The sequence below is a fragment of the Colletotrichum truncatum genome (assembly GCF_014235925.2).
Source record: "Colletotrichum truncatum strain CMES1059 chromosome Unknown Contig_0020, whole genome shotgun sequence".
Taxonomy (NCBI): Eukaryota; Fungi; Ascomycota; class Sordariomycetes; order Glomerellales; family Glomerellaceae; genus Colletotrichum; species Colletotrichum truncatum.
The window spans coordinates 110469-128438 of record NW_027222417.1 but is presented as its reverse complement, the minus strand read 5'-3'; the positions used below and the strand labels follow the sequence as shown (position 1 = coordinate 128438).

Genomic DNA, 17970 nt, shown 5'->3' with positions numbered 1-17970 from the left:
AACCATACTTACCGACCTAATAAAGGCATCGGATGAGTCCGTAAGTTTGGCATTGGATCAGACCCCGGGGCTCATCACACGTAGGCACGACAAAGAAGAATATGAAGGACACCGGCTTGCATGACTCGAAGAAGCTTAAGAGAAGCATCCCAAAAAGCCCCATGGAGCCTGTGGCGATAGTCTCATCCCAGCAAGTTTCCCTTTTATCATTCAATGAGATCATAGTGTGAACGTTTACCGATATGTTCAGGGATATGTAGAAGACTGCCTGCGATACAAAAATTTGGCTTCTCTCAAAAAAAAGGTTGTTCATTGGGATCGGATGCTTGATGTAGGTCAAAGAATTTAATAGCATTACGAACGTAAGAACGAAACGGAACAATGAGAAAGTCATTGACATGTAACTCTCGAGTTATGAGTTGATGATATCTGGCCTCATAGTCACGGCTTCGTATTGATACAGCTTCTTGGGGACACCTCGAAAGCACAGTACGTCGCGGCCGTTCACGAGCTATAATGGTTCTGTATGTCCACGTCGGTGAAACTGAAAGTAAATGTTAGGATCGCGCTGTTCAAAGCGTTCATTTACGAGATGTCAGAGCTGACAAGATCGGCATTGTCGTCGACATGAGTGACCTAAGTCTCTGTGAGGAGTGATTTATCCACAAGATTGAAAGCATTAAAGTCTTTTTCTTTACTTTATTATTAGATATCTCGCCTACTTTACTGACAGAGACATCTAGTATGGTAACTCAAAGTTGGACACTCAAACTTCGGCTCTTGCAGATGAACCCCGAAGCTAACGTAAACCAAATAGCGATTATCGGCAAGATCTTCCATATGAAACTTGTTCAATAGACGGCCACGTGAGTATCAAGCCGAGGGAATAAGTAAAAGGTCTATGGGTCACAAAGTCTAGGTCCCTACTAGTAACTAGGAAGCTGTGGCATAAGGTCATAGACATCCCTGAGGACATACAAAATTCCTGCAAAAAGACGGCTGGGCCAGCACCAATAAGCTCATGACATCGAGGAAGGAGCCCGCTGTCAAGCTCTTGTATGAGATCAGGATGTTGCTGCTAAAGATCATGCACAACAAAGGTAGCGTACATTGAGGCCGGGTTCGGCATGAAGAACTTGATGACTTGCATGTCAGTGACCCTCGGGAGCAAGAAGAAGATGAATATGCTGTCGAAGCCTGCCATTAGGTGGGCTAAGTCGAAAAATGACTTCAAGGTTGTGAAGAGGGCTTTCCTGAAGGCTTTCAGTAAGGTCAGAACCTCTATGATCGTGTTCAACGTCAAGGCCGAGCCCATTGCTAGGGAAAATACGACAAACGACCCCGCCAAGACGCATGTTGCGAGCAGCAGAGGCGACTATGTTCATAGTGCTGGGAGATTCCAGGAGATTTACGGTATGAACTCCTCGTACGTCGTGACTTACCTGTGCGCAGGCACGAGGAAGTTGTTGAGCCAGTGGACGAAGGCCACAGCCGCGAGGCACTACCCCGGAGTGCGAATACCTAAGTAAGCAAGTTAAGGCCGTCATGAGAATGCTCAACATCCAGATAACCTTTGAGGAGGCATTCAAAGTCTTCTGGTCTGCGAGGGGTCGATGGAGATGCTGTTATTAAGCATGTCGTAGTGCTGGTCGGATATCAGACCCTTCAGCGATACGACGCGCCGGTCTGCGGCTGCGGCTTTGTCCGTGACGGGATCGAGAGCAAGTCGCCGAGAAAGAAGCACGTCATGGCGTAGATTATGGACTCAGAGTCTGAGTAGCTTTGCGTCTCCGCAAAGTTTGGTAAGTACGTGTATATGGAGTCACCAAAGCACTCAACCAAGGTCCTGGACACGAACATGACCCACCGACATCATGTAGTAGTTGATGCCCGATATCAATAGAAGCATCGGTTTTTAAGAAGGCTGTGACGGTGGTCTATGTTGTCTGATCGCACAAAAACCTGAAGTTTATCGGCTTGCTCTTGCAGTCGTTCAGTATTGTGGCGGTGATGAAGACGTTGAGCTTGATCGCTGGGTAATTTGACGATGACCTTCGTCGGCGGCGGATTTATCTTCGAGCAGTCCAGTAGATCGGGAATAATATACAGCTCGGACAGGGAGTAATGATTGAATGGTCGGAGTTTTGCAAGCCTCCCTCGCGCAGACTATGAGGGTCTGCAATTTCATCAACAGCAACGCAGTCTCAAACACCTTCGGAGCCATGCCCTTGTACCTACCTCTTCGCATCCCAATCTAGTTGGCGTCTAGTTAAGTAATTATGCTTGAGCGAGGTCTTGTCCTTTAGGTTTATCACCCTTTGTATGTCGTAGTTCCCCTTGAAGTCCTCGAGGGCCTGGACGTTTATGTCGAGACAATCTTCTGTAAGGCCGAGAAGATGTACGCCGATGGGAGGGGGAAGGCGTAGCTGAGATCCTGCAGATGGACGATGGCGTCCATGATCTACTATTAATCCCTAGGCTGAACGACATGATGCTGAACGAGCTCGTATACTTGTTTCTCTCCTTGATCTGGCTGTCGATCCCATGGTTGAAGTTGTTTGTGGAAGTAATGATGAGTTTGAAGAGCTCGCTGGTAGTCGTGGTCTTGAGCCTAGGGACCTTCGCATATGGATCCATTGATCCGTTTGTGAACTTGAGTCCATGCTAGGTCGCCAACTTGTCGCCGATCTTGAGCTGCATTTTCCGGACGTACACCAACGCGTTCATGTGGCTGTTCCTTTTCACGTAGTCATCCTCGATCTTCGAGCAGGGCTTTGGAAAGGAGTAGTCGATGATGCAAGGTCACGAAAACTACTTCGACTTGGCGAACTTCTCGCAGACTACGAAATGCCCTCGGAGCTCTGCTACTTGTTGACAGAAGTTCCTAGGCGGGATCGCGACCTCGCAATGCTCGGTATCGTTTATGTTGGCGAAGTTTGTGACCATGGCGGGCTTGTTGTAACCCTCCGAGAACAGACACTGCCCTTGGTTGGCTGCTAGAACAGCACCAGCTCCATCATCTGCATCGCTAGCTCCGTCCTGAACTCCCTCGTGAGCCTGTAGAGGGGCAACATCGTGGCCATTGCCGATGCTATATGCTTGGACTTTCTTGTGTGCGTCGGAAAATGTCTGCATAAATACTTCATCGTTGCAGGAATAAACGCAAAACATGTCAAAATAGGAGCCCCTACGTCGAGAAACTCACCTCGTCTTACAACACACTCGCGGGCCTGATCAAGACGCTGCTCGAGGCTGAAATGATGATGACATTAGTGGAATCGAAGACGTGGACAGTCGGCATGTTGATCCAGCAGTACTCGGATCATTTATTGATCAGCGAGGTCACGTATTTGTACGTTACTACATTGACTGTATTGGTCATACACCTGCCCGTCCAGTCCCCCGTCACTAACAAGAATCAGCCGACGTACGGCATCTTCTCCTGAACGATCTGGATGGTCCTTGAAGTCATGGCCCTGAAGTACAACCTGGCCGCGAAGGTTCTCACCTTCCCCGCTGCCAAAGACTGGGGGATGTTGTAGGGACCTCAGAACCCCCTGTAGGGCGACTTTGACCACTTCACCTCGTCCTCGCAGAGGTCGTTGTTCTCCAGATTTACCATTTTGGAGACTCGGCTGTTGGCCTCGATCAGCTCTGCTGTGGAGTAAACAAACGAGAACGACATGGTCGTTTAGAAGTCATAGTTCTCAGATTGAACCACGGTCTCGGTCGTAGAGATGTCGTTGTTGACGGCTAAGGGATCGGTATCCTGGATCACGACGTTGTAGTCGGATTGGGTCAACCTCGTCGGCGTGTTGGAGATTCGCTTCCTTTCCATCTTCTTGCACTTCTGCATTAGGACAGAAAACCAACTTTAATGTTATGTACGCCTACCTGTGTTCGCAGACGACGAGGTTCTTGTGCTCCGAACCGGGGGCTCACCATCGACCGCGGCCGATCATTGGGACGACGGCAGTGCTTGCGTATATCTGGCCTGTCGACACCAATGATAGTTCAGTCATCGAGTTAGGATACCGAGAAAGTCTTGAGTGGGAGTAAGAACTTCAAGTTTTCAGCGAGGTTCTTCTCCATGTTGACGATGGTTATGTAGTCGTGGAAGTAATGTTGAGTCGAGTAGGAATCCACGTCTGATTTGGTCGGCTTCAACTGGGAGCGCTGTAAGTTGAGCACTGTTGCAGTACCACGGTACCACTGTGGGTCGAAGTTTACAGTTTGGGGGGGGGCATTCAAGTCCGCGTCAAAGTTGCCCTTTTCAGACAGCAACTACAGTAACAACGCCTGCCGGCTTTCTTCTAGCGCTCGCTTCACAGCTTCTACCCACAAAAACCATAGCGAGCCCACTGCAAAGTCAGTCAGCTTGGCAGCAGTAGCGTGGGCGGCACGTTCTTACCTTTGGCCAACATTCAATATCTGAAGGTAAGTACGTAATGTAAGGTAATTGCTTCCCTCTGAGACAAGACAAGTTCAGTGAAAGAAGGCTAATCTTGCCAGTTGATCAACTTTTGTCATTTCGTTTAACCTTCAACCAAACAAACTTACATCATCATTATCCAAGACCAACGATATTGAACGTGTCCGCCATGATATTCCACTACTTTCCGTCTCAAGTCTATTCACAAATCGTAATAACGCTTCCCTCACAATTTACAACATCTCTCCCCATTTTCGCCTACTCAACGGCGAGACTTAGTCAAGCTCTAACTCGGGGTTTCCTCGACTCAAGCCATCATCATCAGAAGTGCCAGACCCAAGCTCAATGGGTATGTCCTACCTACTGCGCCTGGCCCGTTCCGGTGCCGTAGGCGGAATTGCTGGCTATATGTGCGTCTGCGAATACTGCTCACATCCTTGGTGTACATGCTAATGTCCAGGTTTTAGCTTCCGAGGCATCCCTGCGTAAGGATATTGCGGACATGGAAACTCACCATCACGACGTGGAGCTTCATTACCTAGCTACCCAGGTTCAAACAACTCTTCACGCCCTACAGAAAGACTTGTACCAAGCAGCAGATAACCGGGCTACTGCTTGACTCTACCCGAACGATCCTCTCTGCCTCTAGCATAACCCGAAAAGAAACCAGGCTTAACCAAGCGGTGGGAGCTGTGGCTTTGATCTGGAGACTTGCGCCAGATGAGTTAAGCGCCAAATTCCATCACACCACCAGCCGAGGCTTCTATTGGGAGTTAAAGAGACTTGCGTAAATCAGTTTGAGGTTCGAGGAATTGAACAACATGGCTACCAGAGACGGACCTGGCGTTCCTCGAAAGAAGACCACAACGTATGGCAAGACCTCGCGTAAACGCCCCATACATGCCTTCTTGGAGTTGACCAACGGTATACAACGCGCTGGCAATGAGGGCGCTTCGCTTCCGTCACTATCTACAGATCAAAATCGAGACCCTTACGATCTGCTCGACGACGAGCCTAGCTCCAAACCAATACTCGACGAGCGGTGCCGCTGCCGGACACCTTACCCGGGTCACAGTCGGACGCAACAGGAGGTTTTTAGAAGCGAAGGCTACTCACGTCCTGGAAGCACTGAAGAAAACACAAGCAAGACGACAGGCCGACAAGGTGCCGCCGAGGGTTAGCCGAGCGAGCGTGTGGGCGCCGTATGACTGGCACACGCCCGCCACATTCACTCGCTGCAGAGACCAGGAAAGCCGTCGCAGCAGAAAATTGAGGTCGGCAGACAGGGGCTGTTGTTTGGAGAGAGTTCCTTGCATGAGCCCCGAGGCCACAGAGCGCGACGACGACCAGGAGTGCTACTCTGAGACCTAGACCGTAGCAGCAACAGCCTAGAATACGTCTTTAATCGCCATGATTACAATTCCGACGGACAACAGAACGACAATGTCGAGCTCAACACCTCCTCATTGCTGGACTCCCATGACCAAGATGCACACATCTCTCTTGATTACAACAGTTCAGAGACGTAAGATCAAGAGTACGTCAATGTCAACAGCAAAGACACAAGCTTACCGATCCCAAAGTTATGCAGTCCATCAGCGACCTTATGCTTCGACAGGATGGAAACTGTTAATATGCAGGTTTCGAATTCTGTTCCGTTGGAGAATTCCTTCAACCAGCAACTGTGCCACATCAAACAGCCGTCAGAAAGAGGCATTATTTATCTCAGATGATAAAGAAGAGACTGGCCCTGAGCACAAGCCTCCCATGATAGTCTCTTGCAAAGACCCAGAAACTCTGTCAACCGGAAGAGAATTGAACGACTTTTCAACAAACCTTTTGTTGAGTGTTTTTCACGGGCTGCACCCGTGAACTCGCACAAAGCCCTATCTAAGTTTCCGCCCTGTCGCAACCCGCAGAAGGGTACATGGTGCCCATTCATCTACTGACTCATCAACACTGGGTGCTGGGTCATGTACATGGGTATGGGGTGGCCATTGGCGGATGGAACTCCTTTTGCCAGGCTCGAGGCTTTGGAAAGACGATGTTCGCCAATACATCAACCAACTTGCTTCAAAACAACTTCGGGGTCGCGAACAGCCCAGTCCAGTGACACCCCCAATGGGCCTCAGCAGCGCAATGGAATCGACTGTGGAGTCCTTATACTGCCCAACGCCTTGCACATCATGGTAAGTATTCCAATCAACTCAAATCATATCGACACAGCCCTCTAGACAAAGGCGTTCGAGACGACAGGCTCCTCCCTGCTCCCAGATCAGCAGAAATGTGACACCGCAAAGCCGTGATATCTGCATGCGAAACATGACGAGGTCAGCACCACCATAGATGAAGATCCACGGGGACAAGGGAAAGGCGCCAAGCTCTCGTACGATGAATGGGCCCGACGAGAGTGTGAGACAGGCCTGGTCAAACAACATGACCAAAAGACAGCGCGTCATGGTTTCGAACAATAATTCTTTGACGAAGGAGTACTCGGGTCATTGGAAGGACTGTCTGGAGCTCATCCAAGCGCTTAAAGGGCTACAGTCTGCAGAGGAACAATCCAAGGGAAATGCTGCGCTGATACGGAGCATCAACCATCGCAGAGCATTAATTGGTCTCCTCTCGGCCATTGAGACCATGAATGACTTAGAGCAGCGTTGCTTCAAATTCGAGCGGACGATCCTTGGACGCCTGCGACAGCGCCACAATCACCTTGGCTGGTCCGACATGGCCCTAGATGCTGCTTTGAAAGGCATCAACATGGAAGTCAGCGACGTCCAGGATCGCCTGAGACGTCCTGAGGCAGCTCTTGAACAGATTGTTCTACAAGGCTAGGGAGTCTTGGTTGTCTAAGGATCAAGAAAGATAGACTTGGGAGAATTATAGTCTTGTTCTTGGCCTGGATGTCTGTATGACGCCTCATGAGGGCATCTATGGTGTAGAGTAGATGTAGCAGGTGTTGGACACACATCTGTATGTAATTAAAAGACACAGTCGCCCTCACTAGTTATGTGAGTAGACATAGGGGCCACGGGAAAGAGTAAGCCGCCGGGAAACAGCGCGACATGCAACTTGGCCAGATTCTTAGGCCTTGACACGTAGGTCCTTGTTATCTGGAACTCGGCGGCAGCGACGAGGTGGATGAGGTGAGTGCGAGGGGCAGTGCTGTTATCCCTAAGCTGGCCAAGGTAGATCTTCTCCAACTGATGAAGCCTTCACTGGGGACGCTGGCCGGCAGCATGTTGTCGTAGCTGGTCGGAATAGGCGATGTCGGATTTCAAAAACCGGTCTTGGCAATATTCAGGACGGGGAGACTTCAGGGCGGGGAGGCTCGCCGTGCTAATGCTGATGCTGATGTTGATGTTGATGCTGATGTTGATGTTGATGCTGATGTTGATGTTGATGCTGATGTTGATGTTGATGCTGATGTTGATGTTGATGCTGCTATGTGTCATACATATGGCCACGGCTCGATGCCATCCAAAACTAGATTAACAAACATGGCTAACTGGAATACCGATACCACTGTCATCACCTCCAAGTGAACTAGGGACAGAGAGTCGCCAGTCCCGGATTGCCGTCAATCTAGCCGAGAGAGCGCGAATCAAGCTTATCAAAGGATGTTGCAGCTGGGAAATGCCGGGAGATTTGGAAGTCTATTCCTTTTCTTCGTCTTAGTCCCTCAACAGACTCGATGGGCTGGTGCTGCAAGAGCACATGGCCTGTCTCATATCCCTGAAAGAAAAGATTGCTTCTGTATCGGTGGGCCGCGTAAGAGAGTGTAAAAAGCGCAAACGGCTGCTGGTCGGCTTGAATGGTTTGAATGGTTTGAATGGTTTGAATGGTTTGAATGGTTTGAATGGTTTGAATGGTTTGAATGGTTTGAATGGTTTGAATGGTTTGAATGGTTTGAATGGTTTGAATGGTTTGAATGGTTTGAATGGTTTGAATGGTTTGAATGGTTTGAATGGTTTGAATGGTTTGAATGGTTTGAATGGTTTGAATGGTTTGAATGGTTTGAATGGTGTGGCTTGTTGAGCAGGAGAAGGGCGTAAGAACTTAGTTTGTTACTGCTCTCTAGTTTGTTCTCCTTTGCAGCAGGCCGAGGGGAGGGAATAGCAAGCTCCGATCCGTAAACTCTGAAGACCATCGGCTCAGTAGCGTCATCATCTTCTACTCAATACTTATCACGGCTTAATATACTTATTCTTGGGCTGATCACTATTGTTCTTGGGCTAGTTCTCACTCACTCTGGTTGATATTCCGGTTTCGCGGACCCATAGACGCAACATGTATGGCAGCCAGAACATCGGGAATAGTGCCTTTCCAACGTAGAGGAAGGCCTCAACTAAAATATTAAAATTATAGCCGTTGCAAATTAAATTATCGAGCTATTGTTTTGCAATTTTCCTCACGGGTTGATGTCATCACTAGGGGGTGAAGCACCCGCTGAAACCCCTAGTCTCCGGCGCCCCTTCAGGGGCTGCTGCACAGAGCTTCTGTTAGGTGGGGCTTCTTGCATGCGGCGCCAGAGTGTCTCAAGCGCTGGGAATAGCAAAAGCAACAGGGAGTAACAGCATCAATGCCCCTACCCTTCCGATCTGGGAGTAATTAGGTGGCCGGGATAAGGGCTAAGATATGGGAGCGGGCTAATTGCCGGGTGTGCTGTTGCCTGCTCATGGGCGTTACGATGTTACCAACATAAGAGGCCATGTTGGCATGGGGAAATGCTTTCAATGAAGTCTACCGGATACTCAGCTTCAAAGGAAATATTGCGATAGTAATAGGAGTCTAGCTGCGGCGAAATGGCCATCATCAAGCAGAGTCGTGAGATTGAAGTCGTCTTTGGAAAAACAGAACAGCCTTAAAAAAAGAGCCGAGAGCAGCACCATGACATGAACATAAGAATAGACGACAGAGGCGATAAGAGGTTCCTAATGTGTGTAGAATAATACGATGGCTGAAAATTTAAATGGTGGGACATATGAGAGGGGTAATGATGATACCATTTGAGACCATAAGTAAAGATGAATCAGACGATATGAATGAAACCGGCGATGAGGAGTGAGTGGGAACGAGTGAGATAAAGGGTGAGATATAGGGTGAGTGAGAGTGGAATGAGAAAAGCTAAGACCGCTAAGAGGTGGGTCGGCTTGGTTATTTGATGTTAGTGAAAGGCTATCGAAGCTGTTATCTGTGACTCCCTTTACCTTAGGTAAGCTGTCAGATGGTGGATCCGGACATTGACTATTGCATACATCGAGGTATGCATCGGTTATTGTTTTCCATATGAAATTAAGGAGGTCGGCAGGTGGAACCTATTGCCGTGTGACACACGCCCCACCATTGCCGTACGCCGGAGCAGTCTGCCACTGACTTTCTTCCTCCCCTCTTCATCCCTCCACCGGGTCAACTCAACAGCACTCTGGTCGTCGTTTGTGGGTGGCAGGTCTTGCCGGCCCGTCTCATGGGCTGCCAGCCGCCGCCACTGGTCTTAGCCAGCCTCTACAGCCCTCCACTTAGCTAGTTAGCTTCTTCCACCAACACAACCACTTCTACTGAGCGTTCTGTGCCGGTGCCATCCACCATCAATTTCGCCAAGATGATAATTTAGGAGATCTTCTGGTGCCAAATTCACCTTCTGATTAGGCACGGGGCAGAAATGAGACCAACCCACACCTACTCGTGCCTTCCATAAGGCTGCCCGATGATCCAGCGTTCACGCACAGGAACCGATGAAGATACAGAAGAATGTTTTTCATTACAATATGGTGTTGCCAGTCCATTAGTAGAATTAAGGTCAGGCACCCGACAATATATTCGGTCAGACTAGATTTAAGGATGACACTAACAGACTCTAGGAAGCGTCCAGGGCCCAAAATCAATCGCTAATCTCGTCTCACACCATTCCATCAATGCCAAATATGACGGCTTGTGCTTCTATGTCGGCTTCAACCACCATTTCCCATGCGCGTTGCGTTGACTTTAGTGACTCTTTTGTGCGCTCATACCAGTCGGTCTCCTCCGAAGCCCTGATGCGGTTTTTATCGCCATTCTTATCGTCTCCACTGCCGTTTTCTGTACCACTACCAGGGTCTGCCGAAACATCTAAAGCTAAAGGGGTGTCCGTTTCACCATAGGTGAGGACAGTCGTCGGTGCAGGCGGGGGCTTGGGACTCTCTCGGAAATATTTCTCGAGCAGCGAAGATGTAGACGATAGTGGCGATGATGCAGAGGAGACAACTGAGGGTGGAGCGTCACCCACAGTACTGCCATTACCAACCTTGGTATTTTGGAGGGACGCGGCTGTGGATGGGGCAATGGTAGATGGTGCTGGAGGCCAAGACAATGGCCAGACTGATCGTTCAGTGGATGGGACTGTCGAAGGCGCCTTGCATGAAGAGATGCTGAGTGTGGGCGTTGGAGGGAACATGGCCCGACTGCTGAGTCCCTTGACCGGAGTCGTAGGCGCTGGTTTCCAACGACATGGATTGAGAACGGGAGTGGTGTCTTTCGCTACGAGACTGCCGTGCCCCACGATCGGAGCCGTTATTGGAGCCCACAGATCCAGACCCAAAACGGGAGTGGCTTCTTCCGGTGCGAGGCAAGCCACGCCCGGCATCTGATCCTCCCCGTGTGAGCCGCTTGCGAGGTCGCTGAAAAGTGTTGAGGGCGGTCCTGGGTGGCATCTGAGATGCACGTGAGTCACTTGTGCGAGAAGAAATCAACCAAGATGGACTGTCTCGAACGTGGACTAAACGTACCGTGTCGGTGTTGGTATCAACGGAGTACGGCTGAAGTCCGAATCGGAACCCAGGGTCTCCAAGCCGGATATAAGAGCCTCCATCTGCACTGAACTTGGAGTTCTCTTGTGTCGCATGGGTGACTGGGTTGGCGTCTTCCACTGACCGGGAGTGGTGGCTACACGGCGCCTACTTTGTATGACTGGGGTGGTTGGGGTAGCTGGCGTGGGAAGGACGACCGTGGACGTACACGGAGTAGAGGGCGCAATGAGGCCGGGATCTGAAGCAAGTACACAAGGTTAGCGGGAGGCGCTTACATACAGGCTTATGTTAGGCAAATTATTGAAGCAAGCTTCATCACAACGATGGCAACATACCATGGGCTACTTTCTCCCACCAGTCCAACTTGCCCAGGTCCTCCCGCAGCCAGTGTTCAATACTATCAACATCTTTGAAGCACCTATCCACTAGTTCTTGGTTGAATCGGAATCGGTTGGGAACTTCGTTGGTGTCCTTGATGACGACGCCGTTTGCAATCACCCAACGCTTAGCGTAGTGCTTCACCAGTCGGTCGAACTGGGGCCTAACAACGCTAGAAAAGCCACCTCCATGTACCATGTTGCAATCGACGCGGACAGAGGGCATGAAGAAAGCTTCGAAGTTGGGATGATCAACATGAGGTGGGAGGCATCGGTCGGCCACAATAGCTCGAAGCACCTGGGCGCGGACGCGAACGCACCACGCTATAGCAGCGCGGCTACCGGCTCGTCGGTAGTGGTCAACGCTGACGCCGCATACTGTCTGTACGATAGGTCAGTTGAGGTCGCCAAGGTACACATGGATTGGTCGAGAGAGAGAGGAGGTGGGAAACCAACTTGGTAGGAATTGTTGAGACACATTGTCGCTGCTCGCTGTAGCCGTGACTGACTGAGATGCAGAATGTCTTTGTTTTCGAAAATGAATCCAAGAAAAGTAGTAGCAACAGATCAAAGATGAAGAAAGAGGAGTAGAAACATGCGAATGGTAAGGAATGAAGATAGCGGCAGAGAAAAGATGGTGGGATCCCCCCTTAAGAATTTGAGCCTGGGAGTGACTGGATACAATGACGCCGCAGGAGAGTTACAACAGGAGAGATGATAAGGAGGCCGTACTCCCAGTCCATGGGTTTTGGACTTCTTTGTTCGCCCGTTGCTGTGCCGTCTACAGCTCCCGCCTGCTGGCTGCCGTGGCCATGCGAATAAGCAAACGAACAACTCGCCCGCCCTGCTGCCATTCTCTCTGCCGAAATCTACACATACAAAATCTTCCTACTACGTCTGTAGGTAGCCAGAAAACCGGATTCGGTACATGAACGAGAGGCTCGATCGCGCGTAAAGGGAACATACATGAACCTGCTCTCAGAAATGGTTTGGCGTGGTTTGGCTCAGCCATCCGTTCGTCTAGCCTCAAGGTTGCCACAACATGATGAGTTCTCAACGACGGTACAACACGGGCTATTGCATGCTCGCATGAACTTGTAGGGACTTGTCAGTTCGTACGTATATCGCATTCGCAGTGAGGTTCTAGGGCCAGACGAGGAACCCCGCAAACCAATCACTCTTTCTTTGTCTAGTTGGTCCTTCACCTGGAACTAATGACGTCGGCCACGAAGGGCGGGAGTCAGCAACTTGAGGGGCGTTGCTGCTGTCTCTTCCAACGCATGTTGGGTGTGGATACCATGACGCCTGGAGACTCCAGCGCCCAAGACACATCTCATGATGAATGTTCTATTACAAACCGCGAGAAACACCTGCATGTATTTCAAAGGCGGTGAAGTTGACATTCAACCCGTCCAGCATTATGAACACACAAACAGACGGAGAAAGCGCGAGAAACTGCTCGAAATTGAGACAGATGAAAGGAATCGGATTCCACCACGTGAGCTGCCCATCAACCCTTGAATCTGACTTAAAAGCACCTCAAAAGCGAGAAATGAAAGAATTTTTGCTCGGACTTCTCACTTTTAGTGATGTCGCATCTCGATATTGGCTTCCATTATTGGCCAGCCACACACCATCGCTCATGATATCTGATATTCATCGCAGGATGGTCTCTGTTACCAGAGGGCCCGACTCATTTCCATGAGTGGACCATCTCACTTGCTAGCCTGGCAGAGTTTGATCACCAGGACTGGTATGTATTTTCTTAATCTTTCTCATTACTGAGAAGTATAGTTTGGCATACTCACTCTCTCTGTTACCAGAGCGCCCAGTTCATCTCCATGATTGGGCAATCTCTCACCTGGCAGATATAAATCACCAGGAATTGCTCTTGATTCACCTGCTATCTCTGTTACCAGAGGTGGCATTACTGTTATCAGTTTTCGGCTAGGTCGATGGCTAGCTCTCTTTTTTGGGGTAAACTGCGACTAGTAACGCCCTTGATACTAGGACAGATTGGCATTTGGCGATTTGGCTCTTGTCCAGGATCGTGGCCACAGGATGTCTCTGCGACACATTGTCTCTGCGGCACATCGTTTAGTGATGCTCGTTTTTAGAGGCCACTGAAACGTTGCCCTTTACTGGGTAACTCCTCATGAGACGTGAGGGAATGCCTCATCCGGAGCACGTCTGCTAAAGGGTAGCCCGGTTGACGCATCCTCTTTTGAGGTTCTTTCAGAGAGAAAAAGCGTCGTTTCAGCCGCCTCTACTTGAATGAAAGGAAGGGGACGGATATCACATGTTACTCCTGGACACTCCGGATTAGTGAATCAGTAAAATGGATGGCTCCCGAGACGGGTAGCTGCAGATGAATGAAAAGGCCCTGATTACGCCAAACACAAGGTCTGGAGGATCAGTAATTGAAGCACATATATTCCAGAAAAGAGAGAGGGAGAAACTGGATTATCCAGCAAGCTCATAGGACACCATTTATTCTTTTCGTTGAAAACCCGGGATAAGGCCGTACTTTTGCTCTTGAGCGCCGACTACCCATCCAAACACTCTGGAAGACATCCGTCCGACAAAGCATTCCTGGTTCCCTGCCTCAGTGCCATTCCCGCATCTCCGCCCCAAGTATCCCGTCTATGCGGCCATGGGACCCATCAGCGAAGAGAGAATGGATGCCGCTTACCAGCGGATCCTTGATGAGATGAACAGCCCGAAGCCGGCCAAGCATGGAGGACCGAAAACGCCCAGACAATATCAGCCCCAGTCAGTCGCCGCTGGAGGCGCCTCTAATGTTCGGACAGAGTTCAAGGCAAACTGGTTGAGAGATGGACCGAAGGAAATTACCCACGACCGTGTAAATTGTCTCCCAGACCATGAACCAGACGGACAACAACCGGCAGACGACGGCTGGTACATTACATCCTTTGCTCGAGCGGTATTTGTTATCATCTGGAACGTCATGTATTACGTATTTATCAAGCCTTTGTGCAAAATCATCAAGTTGGTCTGCGTGGTCCTCGTCATTATGGCATTCTTCGCCCTCGTCGTCGTATGTGCCGTCAACATTTCTTTAGGCGGTCTTGAAGCTCTCCGCGTCTGGGCCTGCGACAGAATCCTCCCAAACGTCCTCTTTGGCAGCACATGCATCAACATAACGCCTCCGGCAACAACAAAATCGACCTCCCCCCTGACCCCTCTGACCCCAGCCGAATTACTTCTCGTGCGATCTCCCGACCGCCAGTTCTGCCTCTTCGGTTTCGGCGATCTTCTTGGCAGCATGGCGGAAGAGCAGCAAGGGTACATGACGGACAAACAGCGGAAGGCGTTTGCCGTCATGTGTAAGGCAGGCCCCGTTGCAGGCAGACTGCAAGACATTGGGAGCAAACAGACGCGCAGCGCGCAGCGTGCCCAGACGAGAATGATTGGTCTGGTAAACGACCTGGCCACCCAGCTGCCTGAGTTCATACCTCCACCACCGCTTAGGTTCAGTGCTGGCTGGATCTGGAACTTGTTGATCGAGCCCAAGCAGCTACCGCATCCACCGTCAGAGACCCTGCAGGAACTTGCTCGGGAGGCCTCTAATGTGCTGAATGGGGAGGTTACTGGCCGAAAAGAGTTTGTCGAGGAGATGAAAAGCTTGCACAAGGAAATTTCGCAAATTCTGTCTGGATTCTGCAGTTGGAATAACCTCCTTGGCGACGGCATCTTGGACATGACCGAACGGTTTCGAGACATGGAACACAAGGCCAGCATCAGCAGCGCAGATGCCAGAGCGACACCCTGGTGGCAACTCAAGGGCGTCCCCCTCATTGGCAGAAGCCCGCTCAAGGCAAAGACTGTAGGTGATGTCCAATCGTGGATGGACCAGGCCAAGGTGATACGCAACGAGCTGGTCATGTGGCGACGGCGCAAAGCCAAGGCCAACGTGGTTTGTAACGTGCTGGTCGAAGGGGCGAGCAAGACCGCCAAGCTCCTCAAGGCCATGGAGCAAGAGGAGGCGCATCTTGGGGAGATGGCACAGGCTGCCGCAGAGCTAGTGACTGAAGTGTCAACGCTAGGCCGTCATGCAAACAGCGAAGTCTTGCAGAGGTGGAGCAAGATGGCGAGAGACCTGAGCGTCAGCTACCTGCAGAGCTTTCAGCAGCATTATCCAAAGTGTTAAACTCGTCTGAACATTTGGGAAGTCTGGCACGCCTTCTGGTTAATGTCCATATCTGTCAGTATTGTATTGTATATATATCCCAATAGCTTCAACTTTTTCTTAATAAACTAGGGAATTAGCTACCTAATATCGACGTAGATACTTGAGACGTGGGATTGCAGACTGCAGAATGAGCTAATAGGATACTTAACTAGGAGATGGGAAAGGAACAGAGACCCAGGTTGTATGTAGTTGGTATTATATCGGTGGTTGTGTGTTTAAGCGTGATGGACCTCAAGCTTTATTCCTCTCGAGCACCCCGATGGTCTGATCCAAATCTGCCACCATCCGATCAATGGCCGGAAACTTGGACAACACGGCGTGTCCCATCGGCCATGTTACCCAGCCCACGGCATGCAGCGCCAAAAGCTCCGCTTCAAGCATGGCTCCCTCTGTCCTCGCTGAATCCATCGCCTCCTGCAACACCTCCATCTTGTCTATCAGCGCGTCGAGTTCTGGCTCGGTCTTCTTCTTCACGGCGGTTAGGAGCGACGAGATTGTCTGTAGAAAGACCCTGGGCTCACTCCGGTTAGAACCCCCTTGGATGAACCTCTCGAAAGGGTCAATGATCCAACCCTGACGGGACCTCATGTCGCGCAGCTGACACTCCAACTCACGCGCGTGATCCCCAGCCCTGGAGAATATGACGCCGCTATCTGTATCTCTCCAACGTCTCAGCAGCTTCGTTACGCACGAAAAGACGGCGTCCGCGTCGGGCTCGTCGGCGCCGTCGTCGTGATCAACTGAGCGGATGTCATGCCAACAGAAAAGTAAATCCTTCAACCGCGAACCATCCTGTGCCCCAGCCAAGGTCCAAGAAGAAGCCTGACTCTGCAACCTTGCGTGGGATCCGACAGCTTCGGTCAGGATGGCGTCGTATTCGTCGCAGACGGTTCTGATGTTGTGCGGGAGAAGATCGGCATGGCGGCACAATGGGACCATTTTGTCCATCAGGTCCGAAAGCACCAAGCCGGTGGACTCGGTCAGATTGACGACCGACGACGCGGCGTTGCCGTAGAGGAGCGCGATGCGGCTCAGCTCCGCCGACAGCGGAATCTCTCTCCATCGTTCTTCCATGGACCTCAGTACCGACACGTCATAGTATACGTAGACTTCCACCGCAATCATGATGAGAGTAACGGCGGCAAAGTAGAGCCCGGCGGCAATCAGAATCCATTTATATAGCTCGAAGGAGGAGGACTGCACAGATGAGGTAGGGAACGTAATTCGATTGCATTCGAGTGTGAGGATACGTGTGTCTTCTTTGTGCAGCGGTGGCCGGCCTGAAAAGGATGTCTGGATACCTTTGTCAGAAAAGTGCAACTCGAGGGTGCTTACTGTTGGGTGCCAGTCGCGGTGGAAGCATAGGTTTAATCTTTGGCTGTCGCGTCTCCGTGGTAGAAATTGTCGTTGTCCTGGTCCTTTCTCTTCATTCCATTGCTCCGAATCTTCATCATCGCTGTTTTCAACGTAATAAGGCAGTGAGATGGTGAATATGATGGAGTGACAATCGGGAGGAGAATATTCGCTCTCGTGAGAGGCAGAGTCTGATTCGGAGCGACTGTCCGACATCAGGACTAGCCTCGTAGCCTGTAACGATTTGGTTGGGCGAGATTGGGAGAATGTAAAAAATGAATTTTTGGTTGAAGAGTGAATTCGATTTGGTTAAGCAAGTTTGTTTTATCTTTATCCCCGCGTGGTGCCCCGTGCCAAACATTCGAGATTGAACAAACAGAAAGCCTAACAAACAAGACGAGTTCAAAACAACAACAACAATAATAACAACCAAAATGTTTCCGCATCAAGCAAAAAATCATCGTTTTTACCGCTCTTGTCCCAAAGCGAGAGCAAAGATGAGAAATACAAAGGAAAGCGAAGGAAAGGAAACAAAACCAACAACACAACACAAGGGAATACAAAGAGACATGGCGAGTCAATTCCTCTCAGTGCCTGGCATCTCTGAGTCCTCATGTACCTCGCCATTCTGACCAGAGGCATTCCGCAACAGCCAGATTCCGCGTAGCTTGTAGTCGATCTCCAAAGCTGCCATGAGGTGATCACGTTGAGCTTTGATCAGCTCTTCAACCGCTTCCTCAGCGGGTGACAGAATCTGGCGGGAATCACCGTGGCGACGTGTCTCGGGTGTCTCAGTGAGCTGTTGCT

The 17970-nt window shown here is 50.3% G+C and overlaps 8 protein-coding genes across 8 annotated transcripts; 4 read left to right on the top strand and 4 right to left on the bottom strand.

Annotated features, from left to right (window-relative positions):
* Positions 1–1021: 1021 nt before the first annotated feature.
* On the top strand, positions 1022–1756 carry CTRU02_215807 (uncharacterized protein; the record flags this gene model as incomplete). Its single annotated transcript, XM_070206578.1, has 3 exons — positions 1022–1100; positions 1156–1525; positions 1582–1756. 3 exons carry the CDS (start codon positions 1022–1024, stop codon positions 1754–1756), a joined length of 624 nt encoding a protein of 207 aa, XP_070059745.1.
* A 1091-nt stretch (positions 1757–2847) lies between these two features.
* On the top strand, positions 2848–3446 carry CTRU02_215806 (uncharacterized protein; the record flags this gene model as incomplete). The annotated part of the gene is made up of 3 exons (XM_070206577.1): positions 2848–2934; positions 3064–3113; positions 3182–3446. The coding sequence occupies 3 exons, from the start codon at positions 2848–2850 to the stop codon at positions 3444–3446; spliced, it is 402 nt and encodes a 133-aa protein (XP_070059744.1).
* A 245-nt stretch (positions 3447–3691) lies between these two features.
* CTRU02_215805 (uncharacterized protein) lies at positions 3692–4568 on the bottom strand (the record flags this gene model as incomplete). Its single annotated transcript, XM_070206576.1, has 4 exons — positions 3692–3850; positions 4036–4284; positions 4343–4361; positions 4561–4568. The coding sequence occupies 4 exons, from the start codon at positions 4566–4568 to the stop codon at positions 3692–3694; spliced, it is 435 nt and encodes a 144-aa protein (XP_070059743.1).
* A 2300-nt stretch (positions 4569–6868) lies between these two features.
* Positions 6869–7270, top strand: CTRU02_215804 (uncharacterized protein; the record flags this gene model as incomplete). The annotated part of the gene is made up of 1 exon (XM_036733308.2): positions 6869–7270. The coding sequence occupies one exon, from the start codon at positions 6869–6871 to the stop codon at positions 7268–7270; it is 402 nt and encodes a 133-aa protein (XP_036574939.2).
* A 380-nt stretch (positions 7271–7650) lies between these two features.
* Positions 7651–7967, bottom strand: CTRU02_215803 (uncharacterized protein; the record flags this gene model as incomplete). The annotated part of the gene is made up of 2 exons (XM_036733309.2): positions 7651–7879; positions 7936–7967. The coding sequence occupies 2 exons, from the start codon at positions 7965–7967 to the stop codon at positions 7651–7653; spliced, it is 261 nt and encodes an 86-aa protein (XP_036574940.2).
* A 2367-nt stretch (positions 7968–10334) lies between these two features.
* Positions 10335–12077, bottom strand: CTRU02_215802 (uncharacterized protein; the record flags this gene model as incomplete). The annotated part of the gene is made up of 4 exons (XM_036733310.1): positions 10335–11124; positions 11200–11458; positions 11556–11979; positions 12054–12077. 4 exons carry the CDS (start codon positions 12075–12077, stop codon positions 10335–10337), a joined length of 1497 nt encoding a protein of 498 aa, XP_036574941.1.
* Positions 12078–14250: 2173 nt separating this feature from the next.
* Positions 14251–15768, top strand: CTRU02_215801 (uncharacterized protein; the record flags this gene model as incomplete). The annotated part of the gene is made up of 1 exon (XM_036733311.1): positions 14251–15768. One exon carries the CDS (start codon positions 14251–14253, stop codon positions 15766–15768), a length of 1518 nt encoding a protein of 505 aa, XP_036574942.1.
* A 273-nt stretch (positions 15769–16041) lies between these two features.
* On the bottom strand, positions 16042–17379 carry CTRU02_215800 (uncharacterized protein; the record flags this gene model as incomplete). The annotated part of the gene is made up of 2 exons (XM_070206575.1): positions 16042–16980; positions 17035–17379. 2 exons carry the CDS (start codon positions 17377–17379, stop codon positions 16042–16044), a joined length of 1284 nt encoding a protein of 427 aa, XP_070059742.1.
* Positions 17380–17970: the final 591 nt, after the last annotated feature.